This window comes from Ixodes scapularis, unplaced genomic scaffold (assembly GCF_016920785.2).
Source record: "Ixodes scapularis isolate PalLabHiFi unplaced genomic scaffold, ASM1692078v2 PGA_scaffold4__175_contigs__length_147842914, whole genome shotgun sequence".
Taxonomy (NCBI): domain Eukaryota; kingdom Metazoa; phylum Arthropoda; class Arachnida; order Ixodida; family Ixodidae; genus Ixodes; species Ixodes scapularis.
The window spans coordinates 134,803,463-134,817,946 of record NW_024609879.1 but is presented as its reverse complement, the minus strand read 5'-3'; the positions used below and the strand labels follow the sequence as shown (position 1 = coordinate 134,817,946).

Here is a 14,484-nt window from a genome sequence, read left to right as displayed (position 1 = left end):
AGGAGCAACCTCTTATGTAGATGCAACTCACCCCTGCCTTTAAAATGACAACCGTCAACCGTCAAAATGACATTTGTCAAATTTTAAAGCTTTGTTGTTTCAATATTCCTTTATTCCCCAAACATTATTGGATTGGGACCACCTTCCCGCCTCAATAGCTAATACTACTGATATTGCTTTGTTTAAGAGGGTTCTAACTAACATGTGCACATTGTAAATATTATTTTAATGTCCACTCCCCTCTCCATTGTATTACCTTGAGGGTATTTGAAATAAAAATAAACCCCACAAATAAGAAAAGTGGTGCGACCCGTTGCCCCAAAAGGGTGACACAACCGAACCAAAAAAAAAGGTTACATCATGCAAGTAGGAACTCGTCCCCGCTTCCAAAACGACTTTCATCAGCACCACAAACAAGAGAAGTGGAACCGACCCAACAGCCTAAAGAAGTGACCCTGGAAAATAATGATGCAGATAGGAAGGCCCATGTCTCTTTGTTTAAGGCCGCTGAGGGCATGCTTATATAATTGCCAACGCCTGTGGTCCGCAGTTTCCCTTATCAGCCTCTTAAACGGATCCCTTTCCCTTCTAAGTACCCTAGTGTGCCTCTCTTTCAGAAAACGATTGTTACCTTCTTTCACGTATTTAGCAAGTTCAGAATTTGGTGAACAATTCATGACTGCATTATTATATTCCAGAATCATGTCGCTTAGACTACGGTCAGTCTGGTCAACGTAAGAAAAACCACAAGTCAAAGGAATATTGTACACTACTGATTCCTCACAGGTAGTTGCCGGATCTCTATATTTCTTTTTACACACATGGTGACATCTCGAAAAGGCGTAAACCTACTCAACCTGATGTTTTAATACTGTTTGAACTCCATGCTTTTCCTTCGTTGCATTCAATTTGTGCGGGAACGTGTGAAAAAAAAGTAAACAGGTCCAATTATGAACCTTTTTCCGCTTTACAACACTTTGCCCTAAGCTAAACAGAACATTTCGCATTTCACTGGCCAGAACTTTCAAAAAATACCTAGAATTGACAAACCTAGTCAAAGTAAGAGTCGCACTCTCCTGTACATTATGACAACACGATCTGCCTAAGGCGTTCTGGCGAGTGACTGTACCACTCCCTATTTTACCGCCTTGGGGTGGCAACTACTGTAATGTCAAACCGGCTTAGGCGCATCCTTGCCGTAACCGTAGCATAACGCTTGAGATTGAAAATACTTCAAATCTAGAGGCTGGAAACACCCTGTTACACAAATCTCCGAAGTGAAAAGGAGATATGATGCTTGCGCTTTGATAAAAAAAATCCAATCATTCATATCCGGGCCTTTGAACACACAAATGAACATACCCTCTACATACGTCTTAACAATTACACTGTTCGGCACCATAGACTCAATTCTCGCCTGGTCGTCGCTATTTAAAACACATAAATAGATATCCGCTAGAATTGGTGCCAAAGAGAAACCAATACAAACACCCTGTTTTTGTGTGAACAGATTTCCCTCAACCTCCACCGCCGTTGATTTTAGGTGCAATTCAAGCAGACTCATGAAACTGTCGACATCTGTACCCGAAGAAGCCTGGAACTTAACTTACCTATATTATATAAACTGACGCTCCCTATCAAGTGTTACAACAATATCCCACGTATAATACAGGTCATTGATGTCTAAGTAAGCAAGCTTGCATGGTTTCAAATGAAGGGGTCTATTAGAGTAACCAAATCATTCGAGTTTCTCATTGACAACATATTACGAAGGGGAAGAACTTTTAGACATAATTGGAAAAAGTCCTAGAATACTCGTTGCCACATCCCATTCTTATTTATGACAATGCGGAGGGGAGCTTGATGCTTATGATCTTTCACCAAGACTTTAACGGCAGAAACTGCCGCCTTTGTGTTAGTGACCTTCTTTGCAGTTGTTTCAAGCTCACATTCCCTTAGGACATCAACGGCATTCTTTCTAAGCCACCAAATATTATCTTCGCAAGGCTTAAACGAAACACTCAGGGAGTTCTGAACTTTCTCCTCAAAAGAACCACGTGACAAAACATAAAACTCCCCAGTCGTATTCCTTTTCAACAAATTCTTGTTTCATTTCAAGTTTCCCCCGCCTTATGTTTTGAAGGTTCATCATATCAAACGCAAAAGACATATCAACTAATCTTGAAAAAAGCGTAACTGCCTGAGTCTGACATATACATTTTTTTGCTCTCATCCCTAGTTTTACTGTAAATAATCTGTACCGAAGACAGTATATCCAGCCTAAGAGGCTTGAAATTAGGGCAACAATTAGGCCCACCAGCAACCACAGTCTCGAGATTATCGGACAGGAAATTTTAGGTCAGGTTTACAACTCCGCATTTATCTCGCCGAGCCGAGCTCTTGTTGTGCTTGATTGGGATCAGAAATCTTTACACAAGCCATCTACTTTGCACTGCATTCCTTTGTGCCTCGCATACATTCTTAAAGTGTTGAGATTTCAACCCCCACAAAACGCCAAACTCAAAGGAACTTTTGAACTCATTGCCTCTAAATATCGTCCAAACAGTGTCACACACCTGTTGTACGTTCTTGAAATGCTGTGCGGCTGAATTCTTGTAGGAACTGAAAACTCTCTTTTTTGAAGACCAATTCGAGTCCAAAAGGAATATGTGCTTGAACTGGTCCGGATTGATGTACTTTTTTTCTGGGGAACTCCCCAAAGCGTCGTTGGTTGTGTGCATCTGAATTTTTTTCAGCAAGTTGAGCCTTATGCTTGGCCAACTCAAGACAAAAGCTTGACTCATCTATGAGTGCCTCAGGCCTGTTTGCCAAATTCTGAACTCGCTAAACACGTGAAAGGATGCAAACATTGTCTCTCAGAATGGACGCACACTGAGGTACTTAGAAGAGAAAGGGATTCAATTAGGTGGCTGATAAGAGAGACTGCGAATCTCAAGCTTTGGCAACTGTATCAGCAGTCCTCAATGACCTTGGAGAAAGGTACACGACCTTCCTATCTGTATAATATTTCTTTTGCGGGGTCACTTTTTGGGGTGTTGGGTCGGTCCCTCTTTACTTGTTTTGTGGGGCTGTCGGATGTCGTTTTCATAAATGGCTAAAAACCTATCTGTATAATGTGTAACCTTTTTTGATTGGGCTGGGTTACCTTTTTCGAGTGATGATTCATCCTACTTTTCTTGTTTGTTGGGTTGACGGCTGTCATTTTCAAGACGGGGTGAGTTCCGTCTATATAAGAGGCTGCTTCTGTGAATAAGTTTCGCAGCTGAGTTCTGAGATTTCGTTGTGTTTGCCCCTTGTTTCTTATGTCTGGGGATTTTTTAAGTATTAACGTTCATTGTTATTTCTGTTAGAGAGATGTTTACTCTTGTGCAAGATACGTACCTGATGTCCATTCAGATACCACTTTCTGGCTCACTGAGTTATAAAACGCAATGTCGTGTCTGCAAAAAATATACCCTAAGCCAAAACGCAAAACAACTTAAAATTCCTAAAATAGTGTTTAATATGTACCTCATGCAATATGACGCTTAGTTTTATTCCACCAAGTTCATTATGTTGTCGTCTTTAATCTGTCCCTGTTTTATGGCGCGTTTAGTGCGTAATAAACGAACTAGCCCAACACACCAATTAGCTGCTGCAAGTTTATATTTCAAGGGTTATGATGACGGCAGTTTTGTTTGGTTCATATATTACGATGTAACTTTTGGAACTTTAGGCTGCATTTATAAGGCTTTAAATAACATATTTTCATATAGGGTTGTCAAGAACTCAATTTATTTTCACGCGCTCGCGTGCATGTGAGACGCTTCACAAATCCACGAGCTCGTGACAGTAGCTTGGACATTGTTGCAGTACACTATGTATTGAGCGAATTTGAACTACTCAGTATGCAATGCAGTTCATGTTAATAAAATAAATTACAAATAAAAACAAACATTTATGTTTGTAGATATAAAAACATAACATGTAGCTAATGTGTCAGAAAGGTATTACATTTTAAAATACATTTTTTCTCTTCATTGGGTGCAAGAAATCGGAAGAATAGACACCACCATAAACAGGTTTTGTGAATATTATTTCCCCCGAAGTAGAAGAAACATTCGTTTGCTATGATTCTCACGTACTCTGTATTTTGCAAGTTTTATAATCTGTGGGTTGCGTCAAAGTTAAATCGATTGGCACTTTGCGCTTAGGCGCAAAAAACCTTCTAGATTTCAGTGTTTTCTTTTTTGCATGAACCGTATTGTTGCAACATATTCTACGTAACGGGAGGCTCCTTCTATGAACATTAATTCATTTTGCTACGGCATAGAACAAGTAGAATCTAAGAAAGGACAAGGGTAGCCTACAAGAGGGAATATAAATATTATTCATTCTAGTTATGCCGGAGTACCAGTTAATGCAGTAGAAGGGTACGGTATCTAGACGTTTGACACAAGTTTCTGGTGAGCAGTGCCAGCAAATACTAATTTTGGGCTTTGAGATCAGTAGAACTTGAGCAGAAATTTCTTATGCAGTAGCAAAGGCATAGTTCATGCTAGATTAGTGTGGAGAGTTTGTCGTTCGACCCACTATGGAATAGTTTTAAGAGCTTTGCAGGTTGAGTACATACCCAGTTAGTAATATCACGAGGTCATCAGTTTTAAATTCGCTTCTTGTTGTGATAAAGTTCTTTAATTCGGCTAGGCTGTCTGTCAGTATTACGTTTTCATTTTTTGGTGCCTTCTTAACGAACGTTTCGCTTGTTTCCTGAAATGGTTGTGATCAGATGTATATCAATTCATCATTTATATTTCAAGCGGAGCGTATGGCGCGTGCTGTACGGCTAATAGTGTCTTCAAAAATGTATCGCTTAGATCGTTAATGTGCACAAAAAACTACCTTTACGGAAGACCAGCTAGTTGTGTCAACCAACCAAATTGCTTTATGTTCCAAAAATTGACGCAAAATAGCCAAACGGGATATTTATTTGTCATTTTTAACGCAATAGCGTTAGTGAGCTCGTGTCGCAGAAAAGCTGGCATCGCTGGCGTGACAGAAAATCCGGCGTCGGTGGCGTGACGCGAAAATTCCGGTTGGTCGCTAGGGTTATGACGTCACAGCCCTATGACGTCGCGCGAGAATTTTAAACAACCCACTACACTCATGCGAAATGTGACGTCACATGTGGAATGAAAGCATTGAAAAACGTGGCATTTAATGTGGATTAAAGATCACCGCATCTCTAAAATAATTTCACTTTATAAAGTAATGCATTCACATAAAAAAAAATTAAAAAAATTTGAGTGGTATTCGAATCAACGACCCTTGGGTTGCGAGCCACAATATTGACTAGGTCACGCAAGGTGCGCTTGCACGGTGAATGAGAAGGCGATGCGATCGGGGCCAGGTAACGCTATCGCGCTCCAGTGTTAAAGGTGAAGCTTAAGCGTCCTCCAAGGTTTTTTCTTCCTTACCCTTCACACAGAACTGTACAGAATTTCTCTTTCAGGGACATAATGGAGTACATCCCAGGAGTAAGAATTGATAAAAATCACCTTCACATTGTGATCGTTGCATTTTCTAATTCGGTATTTTGCTCAATGTTCACATCCTTATTACGTACAGTTCTTGTCACGCACCTATATTGCACTATGCTGTTGGCTTCAATATAAAGAGGTTTACAATCATCATGCCCAGTTCCTCAATTCATCATTTTTGACAGATAGTTTTGCTCAGTCTTTTAGCTCTTCAATATTTGCCTAGCGAGACCTTATAAATTCCCACCTTCACAAAGGAACAACCAACTAAACACGACAAAAGCTATATGTATGTATTATGACAGAAATCGACAAAACAAAAGGGGCAGAAATTGTGAATAAAGCTTCAGAATAGAAGCTGCACTTCGTCTGAAACATGTCATGAGCAATCCTAAACCTGCAGAAATGTTTCAGGTCGTGAAAAGAAATGTCGCTTCACTCACCGTATAGGTCGTAATTTTTGCAATGACAAGCTGTACGTCAAGCGGTTCTTCCAGAGTTTTAAATTTTAAATTCACCTGTAATAGTACGACACACGTATATTTAATTTATTTATTTACTTCTTTATTCATTTATGACATAACTACTCTACTAAAATGTTACATTTTTATCAAGTTTTCAAAATAACCTAACTAAAATATATTCTCGTTGATCTGCACGGACCCACTAGAGGTTTTACTCTAAATACTCAACTCGCTTCTCTAAAATAATAATAATAGACCAGTGCTTATGCGCTTCTCTGTGTATAACTTTAGTGTGTACAACTAGCAATGACTGATATTATACCCAATATTCTGAACCAACCGAAGGTGTAGACTTAATGGTCATGCAATAATCCCTTATGAACAAACTGTCATTTTTCATTCCCATGAACAGTACCAATCAAACGAACTCAGAGCGAACAAAATTGTATGGCAGTGCGCCTCCATTTCGTGATTGGGCAATCCAAGCTCCATTTATTATACGCTCTAAAAAGTCGCAAAACTGTAGCGAATACTTACAAAGGCAGCGAATATAGCATAATAGCTGGCGATACTTTCTGTGTTATTAAATTGTTTTGTAAGCTTCGAGTCGATTAGGAGGTGAACCTCTGGTGTAATTATGACCTTGGTCCCTGTATAAAAGGCATTTAAAAAAAATGTTGCTGTAGCTTACTTCTTATAATTAGCACATTTTTCTTTCTATAAGTCAGGGAGTTTAATGATGGAGTGAGCTGACCGCAGTTTGGAGCATATTAACCGAGAGCTACCGCAACAAACACAGGAATCCTGTGTTCAATCCTCGCCCCTGTCCGTTTTGATGTGGATGAGCACTGTACCGGCGTGCTGTCGTGTATCACTACTCACTGATGCATGTCAAGGACCTCAGGCTATTGCTGTCGTAGAGCAATAGCCAAATTTATCATCTACACCGGAGAGACCAGTCTCCCATTGGAGACTAGCTTGCCGCTATATAAACGAACGCAAAACACAGTTACTTGTGTCTATATGTTAACCATTGCATGAGTCGCATCCTTGTATAAATGGACCTTTTCACGAAAAAGTTGGTATATATGTTGCACTTTTGTACGATTGACGCAGCGAAACTGCATTGTCACTAGACGCGCATATGTGTATTGTGGTCGCGATATACGCAAACGCTAGAGTCAGTTTCAATATTCTGGCCGACCAATCGAACAGAAAGCGTAATTTTACGTGGGCCTACATCTTGCACATTTGAGACATGTAAAAATGACATAAACGTCGCACCGTTATATAAGGCGCGTGAAGAAAATCTAAAAAAACAAACGTGACTCATAGATTGGAAAATACTGTAATATAAACGTACCACATCCCCCACTTTGAGTACGGTAAATAGCCCATAGTATTAATGTTGATAAAAGTGTACATAACTGGTGCAGCAATAATTTGTTTGCTGAATCCAGAAGGTAGTTTTAGAACAAAGATGGCAATATAATACGACACTATAGGTGCAGTATAGAACAGGAAGAGGAGCTAACACTTTGGGAGACAGCTCGTTTCAACACGGGCGATTTAAAATATTCAACGTGATTTCCTGGTGATTCAATTGGCTCTGGTGTTCTTTGGACATATATTCCCTTATTTGGGAGGATTAACTATGGAGTGTTGGTTTGCTGCATAAAATTTAAAACAGCTTGTCTTTTCAAAAGTGGGTTATTCTTAATTTAAATGCATCTAGCATAGTTGAGATGATCATATCCTATCTGCAAGTGCACCAAATTTATATTTGTACATGCAAGTTATTTACAACATTATACTAGTACAGACATAGCGGGTAAAATCTAGAACGCTAAATTGACCTTCAGAAACAGGCGGAGGTCAATATATGTGTGGTCTCCAGGAAGGATAAAGAACAAATACTGATTACGATTTGCGCAAATTCTGCTTTTCTCATTTATGTGTCATTACGTGCATGTTTAATACTGTAATTTATTGTTTCAAGTCGCGATCTATCTTAAAAAAATTACGCAGTTATTTTAATTGTAGGTTAATTATTTTTTAGTTATTTTATTTCAGTGATCTCAAAACGAAATCGGATGATTTTACGTCTTAGTAGGTACTGAATATATTATTGTCATATTGTCAGAAACTGGACTTCATGACGACATTGCAAATAATGAATACATTACATCTTCCTATACAGTCTTTCGTAGAGATCGTGAATATACTTTTGGAATAAAATATGGAGGTGGTGGGCTAACAGCTGGCAAAGAGTCACTGAATGCTCATAGGCGAAATGAGTTTGTGACGTGTCAAGAATCGACTGGGTCGAGATACCGCCTGGTGAAGGGTTTAACTTTATATTTGAAGCATAATATTCTTCCCCCGCTTCAGATGCTGCTCACTTTGACGGCAACTTTAGTTTTCTTGAAAACGAAATTGACGTGACAAGATATCGCGTGCAGCTATACGGCGATTTTGGTGCACGGAAAATTGGCTGGATTTCCGCTCGCATTAACAGAAAAAGCTCCTGCACACGTCAAAAAGCCTATTGTTTGTTCGGCTTTATAGATTTCAACGATTTTACGCTATACATTATGGTCGCAAACTTTCCCGGCAATATTTTGGACCTGGTTCTATGTAACATTCCTATTTCGGAAGCGAGTCGGGTGGACGACCCGCTGCTTACTGTCGACGCTTATCACCCTTCACGTACAGTCTCGTTTTTTTTTCTCTTTTTGATGTATTGGTTTTCTTCTGGTGCACACACTTCGGTACGCATACAACTCTGTCGATCACTTTGGTTTATACAAATATTTTAAGCATTACAATCAGACTGATGTCTTACAATACTCTGATGTAGATTCAATAGTGGATAGTTTCACAGCGGTTTTAAGTGTTGTCATGAATTTGTCCCTTCCTCAGTTTCACAATCGTCCAAAAAGAACCCTAACTGGTTTTCACAAAAAATTACAATATTACTTAAGATTAAAATTACATTATCATAGATTATATAAAAAACGCGACTGGGCTGATGGTATGAAAAATAAAACATATGTCAAGATATAACAAAAACGCTGCTCGCTAGAGATGAGTATTACTGCCGCAGACTGGTGGAGCGTGAATTAAACAGAAGATTAAAGAATTTTGGCGCTATGTGAAAAATCCAATTATTAAAAGTCTAGGAATACAACTCTGTGCAACGTGTCAGCTATCCAAAATGTCTCCCAAATTCGCTTGTGGGTTGTTTTTTCGCATCATTTCAGTTCATGCTTTTCCAATGTAACAACTCCTTTGCCGTGACATGCAACATTAATTTCGATGATTATTTACCTTTTACTTGTATTATGGTTCAAGAATTGATTGTAGCTATTCGGAAACATAATTTTAAGCTATTCACACGTTCAGATGGTATTCCCAACTTTCTGGGAGAAGGGTGTGTCGAATGCTTTGCTCCTGTTCTTGAAAAAGTGCTCACTTATCAATAGAGGGCGCTATCTTTCCAGATAATTTATCTCTTTATCAATGTACTTTCAAATGTGTTTGAGAAGGTGTTGTACAATCGTTTAAATCACTATTTTAAAATAAAGTTTGTTCCTGTACGTCATGGTTTAGAAACAGGCAGATCTGTTGAGAATTATTAGCGCACATTTTTTTTATCTTGCTTTGCCAGTTGTTCAGAGTCGGGGTCAAGTAGACATAATATATCGGCATATGCCCAAGGCCACGGATAAAGTCAATCAAGAACGGTTACTGCTCAGACTAAGGGACTATGGCCTCAGTCTTGAATAGAATACCTAGTTCAGGAGTTATCTTTCTAAAAGACAGAACTGTGTAAGGATACCTGGCTTCTTGTTTCGTCATTTAATTTTTATGTCTGAAGTGCCCCAGGGTTCGAACCTTGAACCTTTGCTGTTCCTTGCTTTTATAAATGATTTGGCGTCGCCTGTAAGAAGCTCTGAAGTGCTTAAGTTTGCAGATGAAGTGAACTTGTTTCGGCAGGTCACCTCCATCTCTGAGTGTACTTTGCTGCAGGACGATATTTGTTCAGTGCTAGAGTAGTGCAGTTCTATCCCTCTTTTTTTAAATCCATACAAAACGAAAGTCATGTTCCTTTCAAGAAAAAGCAGCCATTAATCGTATGTACACGTTTTAGAAAATAAAACTTCCAGTCGGACCAAAAAGTTACGGGACCTAGAAAGTGCCTGTGGATAACAAACCCTTTTTTCCTTCTCAAGTAAACTCCCTTATTAGCCAATCTTTACGTACGGTGGGAATTCCTCATTTAACTAGAGCATTTAGCACACATTCCTGTCTTTGGAGACTATAAAGTTCCCATGTGCGTTCGAAACTAAAATTTGCATTTGTTGTGGGGAACTCCATGACCATATCAGCAAGTGAAAGTATAGAACATATTTAAAAGCGATTTGTACGCGTTATGTACAACATACATTTTGGTAGAAAATGTTTTTTGTGAATATATCTCGATTTTAGCCACGCTAACATTGTGCACCTTAAGAACAGAAGGTCTAGTAGAGATGTTCATTTTTTGCGAAGGTTATTTCATAAGGCAATAGACAGTCCTGTTCTCCTTACCTTTGTTCACTTTCGCATTCCGCTTAGAACGAACTCTACATATCTCGCAGTATTTAACCCAGACCCCATTCAGGGTGCATCAGCGGTTTTGCGTATCCAACATGTTTTAAACACCCAATTTCCTGGCATCGATATTATCAGTACAAACCTGTCTTTTGTAGAACGAATTTGTTTGCCTGTTTTAATATGTATATGCACATGCTTGTGTGCTTGCATATTTCACACAACTCTCTAAGGTCATATTTTATATACGTATTTGCAGTTTGAGCTTTAAGAGTTTACGCGTCTTATTTATTGTGTATTTCAAATGTGTGTGCTTAACCCAGTAGGCTTTCGAGCTGTTGGTTACCACAAGAAAAAAATGATTGGTTTATTGATTGATTGATTGATTGAAGCTCGCCTGAATTGAGATAAGGAGTGGAAATTTTAACGCACATTTTTTTCCAAGAGACGCTAAAACCCAAAACGTTCACAGGTAGCTTTCGATAACACTCAGGGAATTCATGTCATTGTTTTATGGAGGACTATCATTCACGTGAAAAATAACAAAAATCAAATACTGATCCTCAAAAACAGGCATCGATTCAGTGAGATTGAGCATCGATCCCTATCAACACATTATATGTGCTGTTGGGAATCAATATTTATGACACTGTATGAATATGTATCCCATGTTTCGCGTTTTACCGCAAAAGCCCTCAGGTTGAAAGTAAGCACGTGAAAATCAAAAATTGAACATTACAACGTGAATAACTGCCTTTTTAAACAAACGCACATGAAAGATATAGAGCTGTCAGACTTTTTACCAAACATATACGAGCTTCCAACACGTATTTTCAACATAAATAATATTTGAAGGCCGTCAGGTTTATGCGATTTTATCACACTCTTATTTTTTGTTTATTATTCCGAATACGTGTACTAAAACTTAAAAGGCGCTGAGGTGAAAAATTGTGTACGTGATGCGAGCTATTTTACTATTAATTTTGCATACACTGGCGATTTCATTTTGCTTTTATTGAAAAAGTGTCTGCTTAAATATTTAAGAAAATCTTGACAAACATGCTATGTGAATTCAGTACTGATTTACCACTTTGGGCTCGCTCCATTGCTGTTACATCAAAGTTCTTTGAAGCACCGGTTGATAGAAGGTGCGCATTTGGTGGCTGTGGCGATATGTCATTTCCTGCAGTTAATTCAAAGTTCATAAAATTAAACTTCTGAGATGAACTGGGTATTACCTTTCAGTCTTTCAGTGTAAAGCAAAACATTGGATGGTTGTACCAAACAAACTTTTAGGCACATTTAGTATTTTATTGAGAGAGTAGCACTATTCTTTTTTTTTTCTGTCTGACTCGAACTAATTACAATTGCTTGAATAACTTTACGATTTGTCCCATCACTGAAGTTTGAACATAAATATATATATTTTGTTATATATTGTACCTATATGAATATTGCAGAATAATTATATAAATATTGATGTGTTAGTGAACGAGACCATAATAAAGTATAATAAACTAACCACGGTGGAGTGCGACACCTTTGCATTGTGAATGTGCTACATCTTTTATGAATAGCTATGAAATGTTGAGGCTTACTTGAAACTTTTTTTGTGGTATGAGATCGCGTTTTGTAAAAATTGAAAACAGGAAATACCTTGAATGATATCATCCTCAAGTTATTACTAAATGCGAAAAATTGTGCTTTACATTTATGAATGCCGTACCAGCCAACAAAAAGTCGTTAGAAACTTAATACCTTCTGAAGATTGTCTCTCGATTTCAAATATTCTATGAGCCAGATGTCCTGCTGCATTGCGTTCGGCAGTATTTGTGGATGATATTCTCAGTCGATCCCCAATGATTCCTTCCTAAAATATATAAGCTGTTTTTATTTTTTTTATTTTAGCCACACACTACTTGTGACCTTCGCTATGTAAAAACTGCAAATTTGAAAACAAATAAATTTGACAATACATAAACATTAAAAGGAAAGCAGCATTACAGAGCACAAACCCGTCATCAAGACGAGTACAGGATTCTCTGAAATGTAGAGGAGTTTAGTCATGAAAACTATAGTAATAACCCAAGAGTTCGTGAATAAATATTTAGTTTATGACCACAAAGAGTCTTTATTAGAACTTTATTTACAGTTTTGTTTTTATATGTGTTACGTTTGCGTTCACTTTTTTCACTGACTGGTAAAATTGTTTGTGTTTTTACGCGGAAATGCAAGCTTACGGCTTTTTCACCTTTAATGTTAGACTGAATATTAAAAAAAATAATTGAGTTTAATAAAAAGTATTTTGTGAAAGTTAAAATTTAACTCTTCCAAAGAACGAACGGCACAGCATGTAACAGAGTGGTATTCCAACAAGTAAAAAATAATTACATTTAAAGAGTGTAATTTGGTGCATAAAGAATTATCTAGTTTGCACTTAAACAATATTGATCTTTTTGTGTTTTACGGAGATATAGCGTGTTAGCAACAATAATGTTTTACTAGCAACATTGCTTCTCCCGATAATTCTATTGTATGACAAGTTCAAATGAAAATGTGCCACCTGTGAGAGAAAACTAGTCATCGTACTACTTGTTTGAGCGAGCTGTGTGACTCTTTGAATACTAAATTAAGCGTACCGCATTTGGTGTTGATTCGCTCACCAACCAGAAATGGATATAAGTGAACAGGATAGTGAACAGGTCATGAAAACGGCGCAAAAAACACAGACACACAAGGACAAGTAGAAGAGGGACACAGACACAGCGCTGGCTCACGGCTTACTCTCTTGTGCGACTTCTTTAAAACACACCACATGTGAACAAGAAGACAAAGAAAAGAAAGAGAAGAGTCTCACATGTAGGAACATCATCACTGTCATTTGCTATCCGAAAAACTTCTAAAAACAAACTAGAAAATTAAAAAAAAACATTGATACATGGAATATTTTTAATAACGACGTAGCACAGCGCGATTATATACACTGATATTATATAAAATAAGAAGCATAAAATAAGCCATGTACGTAGTTCTCTCACAAATGCAAAAAAGGTGGATTTTGGTAGGGAAAGTTCGAAATCTAGTTTCGGTCTTGTAAAAATGAGAATAATATTTGTAAATAATTCAACATCGGACAATGCTTTTTCCGGCGGTTCGCATCGATTGTAAAATGTTATGAGATAGGTTCTCTATCGAGCTGAAAATATTATTCGCACAATCTAGAACCTGAGGAGGAGTCTAAAAGCTTTCTATCAATTCTACCTTTTTCATTCGAGAAAGAGGGGAGACCTCCTACTCTCTGCAGAAAGTAGCCCAACGAATCAATTTTTTAGGGTGTGAGAAAGGAGTGCGAGGAGGAATTGATTCTGTAGGTCGGCCCTTTAGGGTGACTGATATGGTGGTAGTAAAAACATTAAGGCAAATGATTTGTTCAAGTCTCCTGCCCAACTGTTGTTCACCTGCGTCGTCCACTTCCTGATTTTAATTACATCGCAGCACCTCTCGTCAAGGGCCCATCCACACGCTTGCGACGCCTTAAGAACGAGTACCTTAAAACATATTAAAACCTCTTTCGACGAGAGAACACACTGACAGGCTGGCACCATCTATGGCGGGACCCTGGAGCAGCATTTCATTACAGCGAAGGTCCTCCGGTATTTCCGAGGTCAAATATTCGTACTTCCTATGAGAAATGGCCGTTTATAACATTAACAGAAGTGTTTTAAGCCAAGAAAGAAAGAATGGTGTGCAAAACGAAATAGAAGATATACGGCAGCACCATGTGTTCCACGGCTATTCGATAGATTGCGCCAGTGTATTCTTTCGTCCTCTAAGGGATTTTAATAGGTTTCAATGCACACGGTCTTAAGAAGCCACAATTGCGT

The 14,484-nt window shown here is 38.2% G+C and overlaps 1 protein-coding gene across 1 annotated transcript in view; it reads right to left on the bottom strand.

Moving 5' to 3' along the window:
- LOC115311462 (zinc metalloproteinase/disintegrin-like) overlaps positions 1-14,484 on the bottom strand; it is a 49,746-nt gene that overhangs the window by 23,540 nt on the left and 11,722 nt on the right. Inside the window, exons 4-9 of the mRNA XM_029970128.2 lie at positions 12,359-12,470; positions 11,688-11,783; positions 6,542-6,654; positions 5,984-6,058; positions 4,634-4,770; positions 3,403-3,461 (exon numbers count right to left, since the gene is read on the bottom strand). Of these exons, the coding sequence (XP_029825988.2) occupies positions 3,403-3,461; positions 4,634-4,770; positions 5,984-6,058; positions 6,542-6,654; positions 11,688-11,783; positions 12,359-12,470 (592 nt within the window). The remainder of the gene's footprint in view (positions 1-3,402; positions 3,462-4,633; positions 4,771-5,983; positions 6,059-6,541; positions 6,655-11,687; positions 11,784-12,358; positions 12,471-14,484) is intronic.